Source organism: Pseudorasbora parva, chromosome 12 (assembly GCF_024679245.1).
Source record: "Pseudorasbora parva isolate DD20220531a chromosome 12, ASM2467924v1, whole genome shotgun sequence".
Lineage (NCBI taxonomy): Eukaryota > Metazoa > Chordata > Actinopteri > Cypriniformes > Gobionidae > Pseudorasbora > Pseudorasbora parva.
Genome location: NC_090183.1, coordinates 28,141,925 through 28,154,903, shown reverse-complemented (window position 1 = coordinate 28,154,903; position 12,979 = coordinate 28,141,925). Strand labels below are relative to the sequence as shown.

The 12,979-nt window shown below is 36.5% G+C and overlaps 2 protein-coding genes across 8 annotated transcripts in view; one reads left to right on the top strand and one right to left on the bottom strand.

Annotated features, from left to right (window-relative positions):
* The window catches only part of pex5la (peroxisomal biogenesis factor 5-like a), a 104,339-nt gene extending 98,465 nt beyond the window's left edge, over window positions 1–5,874 (top strand). For all 5 annotated transcript variants that reach the window (XM_067459703.1, XM_067459700.1, XM_067459701.1 and 2 more), the window contains 3 exons: window positions 1,921–2,086; window positions 2,680–2,837; window positions 4,159–5,874. In XM_067459703.1, the coding sequence (XP_067315804.1) occupies window positions 1,921–2,086; window positions 2,680–2,837; window positions 4,159–4,360 (526 nt within the window). In that variant the 3' untranslated portion in view covers window positions 4,361–5,874. The remainder of the gene's footprint in view (window positions 1–1,920; window positions 2,087–2,679; window positions 2,838–4,158) is intronic.
* An 887-nt stretch (window positions 5,875–6,761) lies between these two features.
* Window positions 6,762–12,979, bottom strand: part of usp13 (ubiquitin specific peptidase 13) — a 38,483-nt gene continuing 32,265 nt past the window's right edge. For all 3 annotated transcript variants that reach the window (XM_067459695.1, XM_067459696.1, XM_067459697.1), the window contains exons 19-21: window positions 11,043–11,235; window positions 10,838–10,922; window positions 6,762–8,835 (exon numbers count right to left, since the gene is read on the bottom strand). In XM_067459695.1, coding sequence (XP_067315796.1) covers window positions 8,739–8,835; window positions 10,838–10,922; window positions 11,043–11,235 — 375 coding nt within the window. In that variant the 3' untranslated portion in view covers window positions 6,762–8,738. The remainder of the gene's footprint in view (window positions 8,836–10,837; window positions 10,923–11,042; window positions 11,236–12,979) is intronic.

Genomic DNA, 12,979 nt, shown 5'->3' with positions numbered 1-12,979 from the left:
CGCGCAGTCCTACATCACCGGACTAAGGCCTAGTCCACACGTACACGGGTATTTTTATTACCGGAGTTTTTCCTCCTCCGTTTTAAAAAACAATCGCGTCCACACAAGCACGGTTTAAAAAAAAAATCTGTCCACATGAGAACGCAAAACTACGCTATGATTGGCTGCCTGATTTCCACATGGGTCCCATTCACTGCACCGATGCACTGACTGAGGGATGCCATGGGCTCAACTGAAACCCTTCTACAAGTTCCTAAATTTACTTTGGACTCAGTGACAGGTAACTGTATAGGCCTACACAGGTGCAGGGCCGAAGTGGACTGTATAGCTTCACACACTTGCTTTACTATTTTGTATTATTGCATTCTGGCGCATTTGTTCTGCAATACAATGAAATAACTGAACATCTGTAGGATATACATGTGATAAGCGCTGTTAGTGGAGTCCACCGCATAGAATCGACTCACGTAAATCAAAAGGAGATGTGGAAAATCTGACGTCAAACAAAGGAGAGAACGGCGCGCACTTCAATTTAAAAAACCGAAATCTCCGGTTTCACCATCCACACGACAACGCTGTAACCGGAGTTTCTAAAAATCTTCACCCTGGCCGGAGTTTTCAAAAAGTCCGGTTTTAGTAACCGGATACAGCGTTTGCGTGTGGACGAACAGCCAAACCGCGTAGAAAAAGCTGCGGTTTTGAAAATACCCGTGTTCGTGTGGACAGGGCCTAATTTGCCTAATCTTCTCGGAACTTTATCGCGGTCGAAACGCAGACAGCTGCAGGTCTGGGGGGGAGAAAAGTCCTGTAAAAAAGTTCCTGGTACAAATAGTTCCGGGTAATTTTGGTGGAAACGGGCTTAGTTCTATTGGTGATAAAATATAAGTGTATGAGATTTGTAAATGATTGCATTCCTTTTTTTATTCACAATTTGTAGTGTCCCAACTTTTTTGGAATCGGGTTTGTGATTATTTTGATATTCATTTTAATAATAATAATAATAAAACATAGGCTATATGGCAGCACTTTACAATAAGGTCTCATTTGTTAACATTAGTTACCTTAATCTATTAACTAAAATGAACTAACCATGAGCAATACATTTGTTACAGTATTAATCTTCGTTAATGTTACTTAATAAAAATGTAAATATTAAATATTTAAAACTTAGAAAAAAATAGAAATATTTTTTACGTTTATGTGCTTCATAATTATAACATTAATTAATAATAATAAATAATTTAATAATTTGAATTGTTTTCATTCACCTCCATTTTTATGCATTATATTATTATATATACATTTCATGCATTATATATATGAGCCCCTTTATATATATATATAATTCCTCCACCCCCTTTAATTTAACGTTAATTTAAAATTTTAACCTTAAACATCAAACAAGCTGGAAAAAAAAAAAAAGCTAATGTTTTATGCCCTACAAACCTACAAATCCTAAAACTTCCCCTGTCACCCGTGGTCATGCATTTTAGGAATTTCCTGTGCCTAATTTTTTTATGATAATACTGACAGGGTTACAACTTTCCCCTGCATGTAGTGCTCCAAACCCTAAATGGAAATTTCTTGAAACCAACATTTTAAATCTCTCTCTCTAGAGAGCCCCTTTCTCTTTTCTTAGCTATTAAATCACACATTTTGATGATGTTGCTGGTAGGGACATCCCTGAATGGCAGTGCCTCTGAGTCTCTCTCTCTCTCTCTCTCTCTCTCTCTCTCTCTCTCTCTCTCTCTCTCTCTCTCTCTCTCTCTCTCTCTCTCTCTCTCTCTCTCTCTCTCTCTCTCTCTCTCTCTCTCTCTCTCTCTCTCTCTCTCTCTCTCTCTCTCTCTCTCTCTCTCTCTCTCTCTCTCTCTCTCTCTCTCTCTCTCTCTCTCTCTCATGGTCTATCTTCTGCCACTTCAGCTCCCTGCTGCAAGAGGTGAAGGATCTGTACCTGGACGCTGCCCAGCAGAACTCGGACACTATTGACCCAGACCTGCAGACAGGGTTGGGAGTGCTGTATAACCTCAGCTCCGAGTTCAACAAAGCAGTAGAAGCCTTCAACGCCGCGCTTTCAGTGCGGCCAGAGGTAAATCCCTTCTCAGTGTACTCAGTAACAAACTGGGGCTAAATCATACAGAAATCCTAAAGGCAGAGTGCAAAGGAGATAGAGAGAAGGTCACCAGGGCTTACGAAGGGCCTCTGAAATCTTTGAAACAGTTCATTTGAAACTTAAGGGGAGCTTTACCATTCATGAGCGCTGACTCCAGAACCCTGTGGGTCACCTTGTCGACGATTGATGCTTGCTAAGCCAAATTCTGTCCCCCTGTGTAGACTGCATTTACACTCAATCGAAAATCCTCCCCATCTGCTTGACTTGGTAATGTCTGCTTGCTTGCCGGGGGGCTCGGAGCGTGAATACGATGAAAGATAATGGTAATATGGAAGTGAAACTCTGATATCAGGCTCCTTGTGACTTCTTTGCTCCACTGTTTTAGACCGCGTCACCATACTTAAAGGTCACATTCATATTTTTATCCCTAAAAGAAAGAGAGCAGATCATCACTTAATGGTATTAAACATGGTCGCATGTAACTGCTTAATCTTTCAAGCGCAGAGTGATAATTATTTTGATCCATGACACAGAGCCAGAGGGGATTTTTTTGCCGTTGGTGTGTACAGGACTACCTGCTGTGGAATCGGCTGGGGGCGACGCTGGCTAATGGAGATCGCAGCGAGGAGGCTGTGGAGGCCTACAACAAAGCCCTGGAGCTCCAGCCCGGATTCATCCGCTCACGTTACAACCTTGGCATCAGCTGCATTAATATGGGCGCTCACAGGTTTGTGACAGAGTTGGGCTTGTCCTGAAAATGAACCTTCCCCACTTTTTGTACTTTGATCCTGGGTTTATGCCTGAATAAATGCAACATAAAGGAAATGTTTATTCCTTGATTTATGGATGTTTCTTCAACTACTGGTACTTTTGTTTCCCAGGGGTTGATTTTTTTTTTTATTTTTATTTTTAAGAGTTTTATTTTTCTTTGAGGTTCTGATTATGAAAACTATCCCTTTGTCATTCTCATTTATTTGTGCTACTTTTCAGATGCCTTTATGTGTAGATTTTATTATTATACTTTGGCCCAGAGTCAGATTTTTAACTATTATTATTAATTATGTTGATTAAATATTCCAAGGCACTCACGTGGTCAAGTAAAAAGCCTTGAACTGGGCTAAATCTTTAAAACCAGTTAAAAGTAGATCTACGGCAACACAGGATGAACTCAATTAAACTTCAGTGAGAGGGGGAGAAGGAAGAAGGATACAGTAAAATAAACAAATGAGAAAAAATACTGATACTAATATTAATAAAAAGGGATAAAGTCAAGTAAACTTCGATGGGGGAGGGGGTACCGTAAATTAAACAGATGGAATAAATAAATAAATTAATTAATTAATTAAAAATTAAAATAATAATGAAAAGGATAAAGTCAACGAAACTTCAATGGGGGAGGAAGGAAGGATACAGTAAAATAAATAAATGGGAAAAAATAATAATTAAAAAATATTTAAGTCAATTAAACTTCAATAAGGGGGAGAAAAAAGTTTTATATATTATTATATAATAAAACATAACTATTAAACTAATTACATTTAAAAATATATATAATAATCTAAACAAATCGATGTGAAAGTATTTGGATATTTATTGTGATTAAAATTTATTTTATACATTTTCACACAAATTACGGCTGTTCTTCAGTCAGCATTTTTTCCATGATTTTCTATTTTATGTTTAGTATTAGAAGAAAATTCAGTTAAAAAATGTAGGTAAAAAATATAAATTTTGTATATTTAGAATAATAAAATTTTGTGTGTTATTTGGCCATTTTATTGTAAAAAATTTAAACACTGTAATTTCCACTACAGAATGCTATAAAACACAGTGTATCATTTTAGAAGACAATGTAGTGGAAATGTTCATGTGAACTTGAAAATGACAGAATTCTCATTTCATGCATGTATGCCAATGTTATACAATGCTAGTAGACAAACTAGTGAGAAATGTAAAAAGATATTTATTTTCTGAATGTCCACATGGCCAAAATTGCCAATAATTGTAGAAACACCCATTTGCAACTTTTTTTCCTCTTTTTTTTTCAGGGAGGCAGCCAGTAATTTCTTGACAGCTCTTGGTCAGCAGAGGAAGAGCAGGAGTCGGCAGCTTTCGCACCAGGTTATGTCTGGAAACATCTGGGCGGCCCTGCGGATAGCACTGTCCATGCTGGACCAGCCGGAGCTTTTTCAAGCTGCTAACATAGGAGACCTGGACTTGCTCATGAAAGCTTTTAACGTGGATATGTGAGCGAGAATACCCTTTAACCATGGCAAATATCCAAAGTACTTTATGAGAAGAACTTTAAATGAGAAAGCAACGTTCTTTTTCTCGCAGAGCACCTTTACATTCCTGAGAACTGAGTGCTGGATGATACCATTTTAATAGATTTGCACATCAGTTTACGATTATCCTAAAGAGCACAATGCCAGGTGGAGATTGTACAAGTATGCCTTAGAGAAAATATCAGCTAGACCTGCAATGTAACAATGGGAATTGGGGGAAAATGTAATAATTCCACAATTGAGCAGAGGAACACGGACTATAAATGTGCAAGAAGAACATTGACTTTACATCAATGACTTGATTAGACATGTACTGTACTCCGTAGACTTCGTGTATTGGTTAAATTGCACTCTTTATTTGAGACGGTGGGGTTATTATTGATTTTGGTGGCACTTAGTTCAACCCTGGACACTCTTCACCTGATCTCTGCTGCATCATCCCCTTTATTTCCTGGAGCTTGCAGACCAGATTAAAAAGCCTTACTTATCGTGCATGTAAAATAAATAATTAAGATGTTATCGGTATGATATCAGATAAAAGCCATTCCTTGCTATACACTGACCTCTTGATGTAGCATAACTGAAGAGAAGCCTATGTTCCATCGATGTCTTTTTGTGAAACATACCACATCTTTGAAATGTTACAAAGCATTATTTTTTACAAAATTCGATGCAGGGAATTCTGATATACTGCCCCTTTTGCCACAATTATCAGCCTGGATATGTCAGGAAAACTAGTATCTCTGTTTTTGAAGGAAGCTGCCCAATATCTAAGCCAAACTATTTGTGATTTTTCACAGTTTTATACCCTAATACTGAGATTGTTACTCATATTTATTATTACGGTTGATCTCCAGCTTGCGTGACTTTCCATTTTGCTCATCAGTGTGAACACGCAAGTGCTTAATGTTGCATATGCGAAAAGTCAGTACATAGGTGAATATTTTTAAAATGCTATGCAAAACCTATAGATTTTTTTTTTCTTCATGCAGCCGGGAGCAGAAGAAAAGCCTAAAGCACCAGAAAGCTTTACATGCTTGGTCACTCTGGCAGTCAATGGTCTATTTTATTTTAAAGCTGCACTATGTTACTTTCTTGCGCTCAAAATTTACTACATTTATATAATGAGCGAGTAGATCAGGAATCCATTTTTCAGACCGTGTTTTTGTCTTATCCTGAATCCCTACGGTACACATATAATAAGTGTTTATATTCAGATTTTAGTCTGGTTCGGGTCGCACCGCTGTGGAGGAGCACAGTACCTGCGTGACTCGTCATAGACATAAACAGAGACAAGTAACTCCGGCTGCAATGTTCTTCCGCAAGACACATGCAGTTTTGTTTATTAACCACTAGAGTGCCAAAAGTTACATAGTGTTGCTTTAAATATTTGATCTCCCTGATCCAGCGGAGCTTATATTTGTAGCATCATAAATTTTCATTATCCCCACACAAAGTGGAAGTATATATATATATATATCAATGAAAAAGCATGCGAAGCCATTCAAGCGCCCATTATCAAGTGTTATTATTATATTTAATTACTGCACTCTGTGTTTGTTTTACTATTCTGTATCTGAAACTATTTGATAAGCCCTGTATATGCTCATTGACACAGTTAGAACAGGCTTGTGCTTTGTAGCCGAATGTTACATTAGATACTGTAGATTCTCTCATGCCTGAGGCCAAACCTCCTCTTTTCTAGAACTTTGTACAATCTCAGGTGTGGTTGTCTATATGAATTTATGCTCCAGAAATACTCCTGATGTATGACCGCATGCCGAATATACTTATTTTTGAATGCTGTAGATTTGTTTATATGCATGAACTTGACATGCCTATTTTAAGCTGTACCCTTCATTTCTATTTATCAATGTAATCACAAAATTTTGCATTTAAAAAAAAAAATATATATATATATATATATATATATATTGATCTTCAGAATACGGCATATTAACTGTAAAATGTCTAGAAATAACAAGCAGTTTTTGCAATGCAGTGGGTAAAAATCTCAACAAAATGTTCTTTATAGTCAATTATACTACTATTGCAATAGCCAGATTTAATAAAGCCTTTAGAATTAGAGGCTCAAATACATTATGCATAATTCAGAGCTGTGTTTCTGAATTTGTACATGAAAACTTTCTGAATGTTTGCCAAAGGCTTTAATAACTCTGGCCCAATATTTAAAAGATAGATGCATATATAAAAGTTATCTTTTAAAATAAAATATTGTAATAGAGTTTGTATGCCTTGTTGTTGCTGTTGATCAAAAATGAATGCCATGAGCGCATTTAGCTGACTTAAAAACGAAATCGCCTGTTCTCATACAGGCATCTCCAAATATGAAAATGGCACAGATGAACAATTGTGGATTTTATTGAACAATCCAAACATCGAGACACAAGTATGTTTGAACATATTTTCGAATGAGGATTCCCACATTTGCCATGACTGTGTTTCTAAACAATATATGGATCAGAAAGTCCATTAAAAAAAAAACTTATAACAAACAAGTGAGCAAGTTTGTATAGTAACTACAGAACTGGCACACCTTTTTTGCAAAAAAAAAGAAAGAAAAAAAGTTCAACAATAAAAACGTACCACTTAACCTTCATGAAAAACAGAACCCACTTAAAATCAATAATATATTGCAAAATGTCAACTGACTAATCTCTGAGTTTTAGTGCACATTCTGAAAAAGAAAGAAAAAAATGTTTGAGAAAGATGCGGTTAAAGCACCCACTTTCACACCCGATATAAAGACAAAAAGAGAACAGAAAGAAAAGAGAGAGAAAAAGAAGCAGGAGGAACTGGGTATAAATATTCATTCAAAGTAAGAAAGAGAGAACCTCAGATGAATACGCCGGTAAATGAACACGAGGTAAATGGACAAAGACAACATGGTAGTGCACAATACAAAGAAACATGACAGGGTACATTCTACAATAGAATGTGCAACATCCAGTCGAAATAAATTGAGATGAACAGGCCCCACCTCATCCTGAGCGAGATCACGTCGCAAAACAATGAATATTAAACTTTAATTCAGCGCTAACCTTCAGACGGAGACTCGTGACATAATAAAACACTTTAAAGGAACGCACTCTGGTTTTGTTCGGTAATGACGTGTTTCTTCAGCAAATAAACGACTATATGTCCAAATCTGTAAAAGGTGATGGAGGCGGAGCCTCGGATATGTCAAAGCTTGAGAGCTTAAGATTTGGTAACACTGAGCACCGAGATCATTGAACACTGAGATCATTCTATGAATAACACTGCTCTATACAGTATGTCATCACATATTGCTTAGGTATGAGTTAAAAAAATTACATTCTTTGAGATTGGACATAAATGAAATGTATTCCAGTCTTTAAAATGCTAAAGATAGTATCAAAGTAAAGCACTTGAAAAAATTGCATGAATATGTGATATTGGTGCATTTTCTGGTCAGATATCACAGGCTGACTGAAAGCCATCATGGACCTAAAGCTGAATGTAATAATATTGTACAAATATTCTTAAAGCCATGCCAATAAATGAGGCTCAATGTTCTTTAATATATATAAAAAATACCTCTCTGCTGGAAGGTATGGAAGCTGGACAAACTTTTGCTGTTGGGGAGAATAAACCTGAAATACAGATTCCATACATTTTTTTTTTTAAATCAGTCGGTGATGCCACATATATCAGCAAACAAAGACCACAGTCCAATATTTCAATAAACTTGCCTTCTAAAACTTTGTCCTCTATGGGCTTGAGTCAAAAACATATGTTTTTGTGAAATAACATTATGCTACAGTTTCATCAAAATCCACTAAACATGATCTCTAATTGAAATATACTCTGACAGACTTTTTGTTGTTTAACAACTAGGTAACCCAAATAACATGAAATTGACCTGCAATTGAGTACATTCTGAGATTCTGAAGTGGCAGTAATAACATTTGTGAATGCAGGCACATGTTATGTTTTCAAAAGAAATACGTTTAAAAAAATACTGGCACAGGAGCTTAAAGTATTCAACGAGAACTATAACAAATCATCATTTGAGAATATATTAGGAAAATAATCTGCATACTTAAAATTGCACGCATCCCACTGTACCTTTAAAGCAGACGCAAGACGAACAAATAAACAAAACTCAGACGGACACACATTTGTCTCCCTGCTTGACCGTTCCTCCGGTATTAGTGTCTGTGTGGGTCTCAGCAGGGACTGAGAGGTTCTCTCTCCGTCTCACAGATGTAAATGCTTCCCTAGTTTCCAGCAGTGTCAGTGGTGCCCCACACACACCTCTCTGGCCAAATGGCTGTGCATAAGGTTGTGAAAGTCCAGATCTAGCAGCTTGACAGGCGCCGGTAAAAGTACATGTAGCCCAAGTCTTTAGGGGGTCTCTCTGACAAACATACTTTGTGGTCATTGTAAATCAGCCATCTGGAAAAAGGAAAAAGTTTGAGTTTGAGACGCCAGATATATTTTTTCACTAGCAGGTGCAGGACACTATAGTTCATTGATTTATGTGAGAATAGCAAAATAAAGTAATTCTTTATACAGTGGACTATCAGTAAAATGTATAAAAATTTGTGACCAAAATGATTCGGACACTTTGACCTGAAAATATTTTGGTTAAGTGTTTTTTCTTTAATTGCTAATGTGACCTTTTACAGCAGAGACTGACCAAAATTAAGCATTGCTTGGTAATTGGTTGACCTAAATTGGTATTATCTAATTGTGTACTTAAATTTAAGAGCTGACAGCTGATTGGTCGATTGTAATCCATCTATGAAAGTTATCTGACATTATCGAGATGAATTTGTTCTGACACAGTTTTAACTTGGAGCTCTAGTCTTTTTTTTATTATCATTCTCTAAACTATAGTGAATAAACAGGGATAATGTGAGAAAACTAAATAAATTTAGGTTTGGCTGTATACACACACACACACACACACACACACACACACACACACGCACGTAGTGTTTCCATGTTTTATGAGGACTTTCCATAAACGTAATGGTTTTTATACTGTACAAATCGTATTTTCTATCCCCCTACACTGCCACTGCCCTTAAACCTACCCATCACAGGAAACATTCTGCATTTTTACTTTTTTTTTTTTCTTTAAACTCATCCTGTATGATTTATAAGATGTTTTCCTCATGGGGACCAAAAACTGTCCCCACAAGGACAAGGATTTTGGATATTGCCATCTTTGTGGGGACATTTTGTCCCCATAACGGACTACACACACAGGTTTGTTCCACTATATTAGTGAGGACATTACATAGACTTCCATTGATTTTATATCAGGTCAATGATATTTTCTATCCCCTAACCCAACCCCTATCCCTAAACCTACCCATCACAGAAACATTTTGTCTGTGTCGATTGCATATTGCGCCCTTTTACTTCTTTTTCAGATAAGAACATCTTGGGCTGTTTCGCCAGTGTATTGTGTAAATGCAACTATCGGATACGGGTCGCTTTTAAAAGATGATGTAAGCGGGTCGTCCCAAAAATAATCGGATATAGTCACCAAATCGGAATTGTGCATCGAGACCTGCAGTATAAATGTGGCCTTTTTCCAATTGTAAATATTTTTTCTAATATTCCAATTTTAAAATTCTAATATAATAATTGAAAAATAAAATAAATGTAAAAAAAAAATTACGATAACTCTTAACAATAAGGTCTCATTTGTAAACATTAGTTAATGCATCAAAGAGCAATTTTTTTAAAGCATTTATTAATCTTTGTTATTAATAATAATATGTATAATATTAGTATTATATTATATTTGTTCAATGTTTGTTCATGTTAGTTCACAGTGCATTAACTAATGTTAACTTTTGATATTGATAATGTATTAGTAAATGTTGAAATGAAAATTTGAAATGAAAAATGCTGTAGAAGTATTGTTCATTGTTAGTTCATGTTAACGATTTATTTAGTTATCTAATGTTAAATGAAACATTTTTTAAAAATAATTATAATATTTATAAACGTTTAAAAAATATTACATGTAAATAATTGTTCCATCGAAACCGTTTAATTTTATCATTTAAATTTTACATTACAGTATATATTTTATTTTTACATGTATAAATTATATAATTTTAATTTTAATCACATACTTATTTATTATTGTAATTATACTTGTTAAAATTATTTATATTTTTAAAAACTAATATAATTAATTACAACATATTAAATTAAAGTAATGCGCAAAACATTTTTATTTCAAATGTGGTTCCTTTATTTTTTATATAATTAAAATTTTCTTTTTAAATGTCTAAAACTTTGTCACATTTATACATTGTTTGTTGTTGACAGGCACAAAACTATTGTTCTTTAGATGTTCTCTGAAATCAGTCTGATTGTAACATCGACAAAATGAAAATGTGTAAATAAATAAAACACATTATAATCAGCATACCTGCCCTCTTTTTTGATGTGACACACATAATGACCAGACATTGTGGATGTTCCCATGTGACTGATGAAGGCAAACAGTTCGTAACCTTTAAGAAAGAAAGTGGGGAAAAAAACATCAGCAATGAAATATCAAACCTGCAATGTGTGTAATCCTTAGTGTGTGTTGACTCTCTGTTTGTTGAATTCAATATTCAGCGAGCACTTACGCCCGGGTCCGTCTTTGACGCGGGGGCTGGACAGGTCCTGATCTGGAGACAGTGAGAAGTCGCTGTGGGCGTTGGCGTTTGAGAAGCTGTTATCGTTCGGCTCTGTGTCTGCGGTGTCTGACATAGCCTCACTCTCCTCCTCACAGTCTGGGTGTGTGAATATCCAGTCGAGAGCTCGTTCCAAGTTGTTGTTCTATAGTCAGACAAGAAGTAGAAGACAGACGAAATTTGACATTCATTTTTACCGCTGCCTTCAGACTAAAAGACAAAATACTTGATCACTTGAGCAGAGAAGCTCTTAAAACAGAACACCTTTGTAGATACTAACAGCGTAACTGGAAAAAAAGAAAACATCGAAAGCTTTAATCTCACAAGAAAACACTGAACATTGAAATTATATCCTTAGGCAGAGAGCCATTTTTAAATTACTCAGACCAGTCGAAAGTCCTTGATTTAACTGAGGTCATTCTAGCGTGGTCAAAAGACTCATTTAGGCATAGGCACTAATCTGAAATAGCGCCGTGATTCACTGCAAATGCCAGCACTGAAAGCAAATGTGGCCTGACACCCTCATCTTTTCCTGGACAAATGTGAACGGCGTAGGTTGAAGACGTCCACTTGTTACCACGCTATTATTGGCTGCTTGAGAGGCTATTTTTAAACACACATACACACACACACACATGCACAGACTTGAAAAACACCACCACATTGTCTAAAACACAAAGTCAGAGATATATTCAAGATGCCGGTCCTGCTGGGTTGAAATAATGTTTAAACATTATATAGCAATGGCATAAAGAAAATTAAAAATCCTGATTTTTTTAAACTTATATACACATACAGTATATAAGGCTCAACGGGGCTCTAACGGGTTTTGGCAGCAAAAATGGGACCAACACAACATTAAAAGTCATAATGTTACGAGATGTGTGATCTCTGTGATCGGTGTGAGCTCTTGTCTGGATGTTCACTGTATAGCCATGGACTCCACCAGACCCTTGTAAGATGCAAGGTGGGGCCTCCATGGATCGGAGTCAACAACTCAAACTTGTTGTTTTCCTTTAACCATTCCTGAACCATTTTAAATTTGTGACAGGGCACATTATCCTGCTGAAAAAGACCACAGCCACCAGGGAACACCGTTTGGATGCTACCACATGGATGGCATGACCCAAAGTTTCCCAGCAGATCATTGCCCAAAGCATCACACTGCCTCTGCCGGTTTGCCTTCTTCCATTAGTGCATCCTGGTGCCATGTGTTCCCTAGGTAAGCGGCACACACACACCAGGCCATCCAAGTGATGTAAAAGAAAACGTGATCCATTAGACCAGGCCACCTCCTTCCATTGCTCCATAGTTCAGTTCTTATTCTCACATGCTACTAAAATTTTTATCTAAGTTTTTAATTTAATATCCAAACAAAATGAATTACTAAATTAACTGTATCAACTATATTACTGATCTGCTCACATTGTCGCTATATGATAGATTGAAATGAGCTGATAACATCAACGTTTTCTCCAGAATGACTGTACATCCGAATCAAATTTAGTTGCAATATTTTCCTGTTAAACACTGTAAAGCTGCTTTGAAATAATCATCATTGAAAAAGCGCTATATATAAATGAAGTTGACTTGACTTGACATGCGTACTGTTGTCTTTTTTTCAGCGGTGTGGATACCCTTACTGGTCTGCGGCTATGCAGCTCCATAAGCAACAAACTGCAATGTACTGTGTATTCTGACACCTTTCTATCAGAACCAGCAATAACTCATTGAGCTATTTGAGCTACAGTAACTTGTCTGATTGATCAGACCACACGAGCCAGCCTTCGCTCTCCACGTGCATCACTGAGCCTTGGCCGTCCATGACCCTTCCTTGGACCACGTTTGATAGATACTGACCACTGCAGACCGGGAACACCCCACAAGAG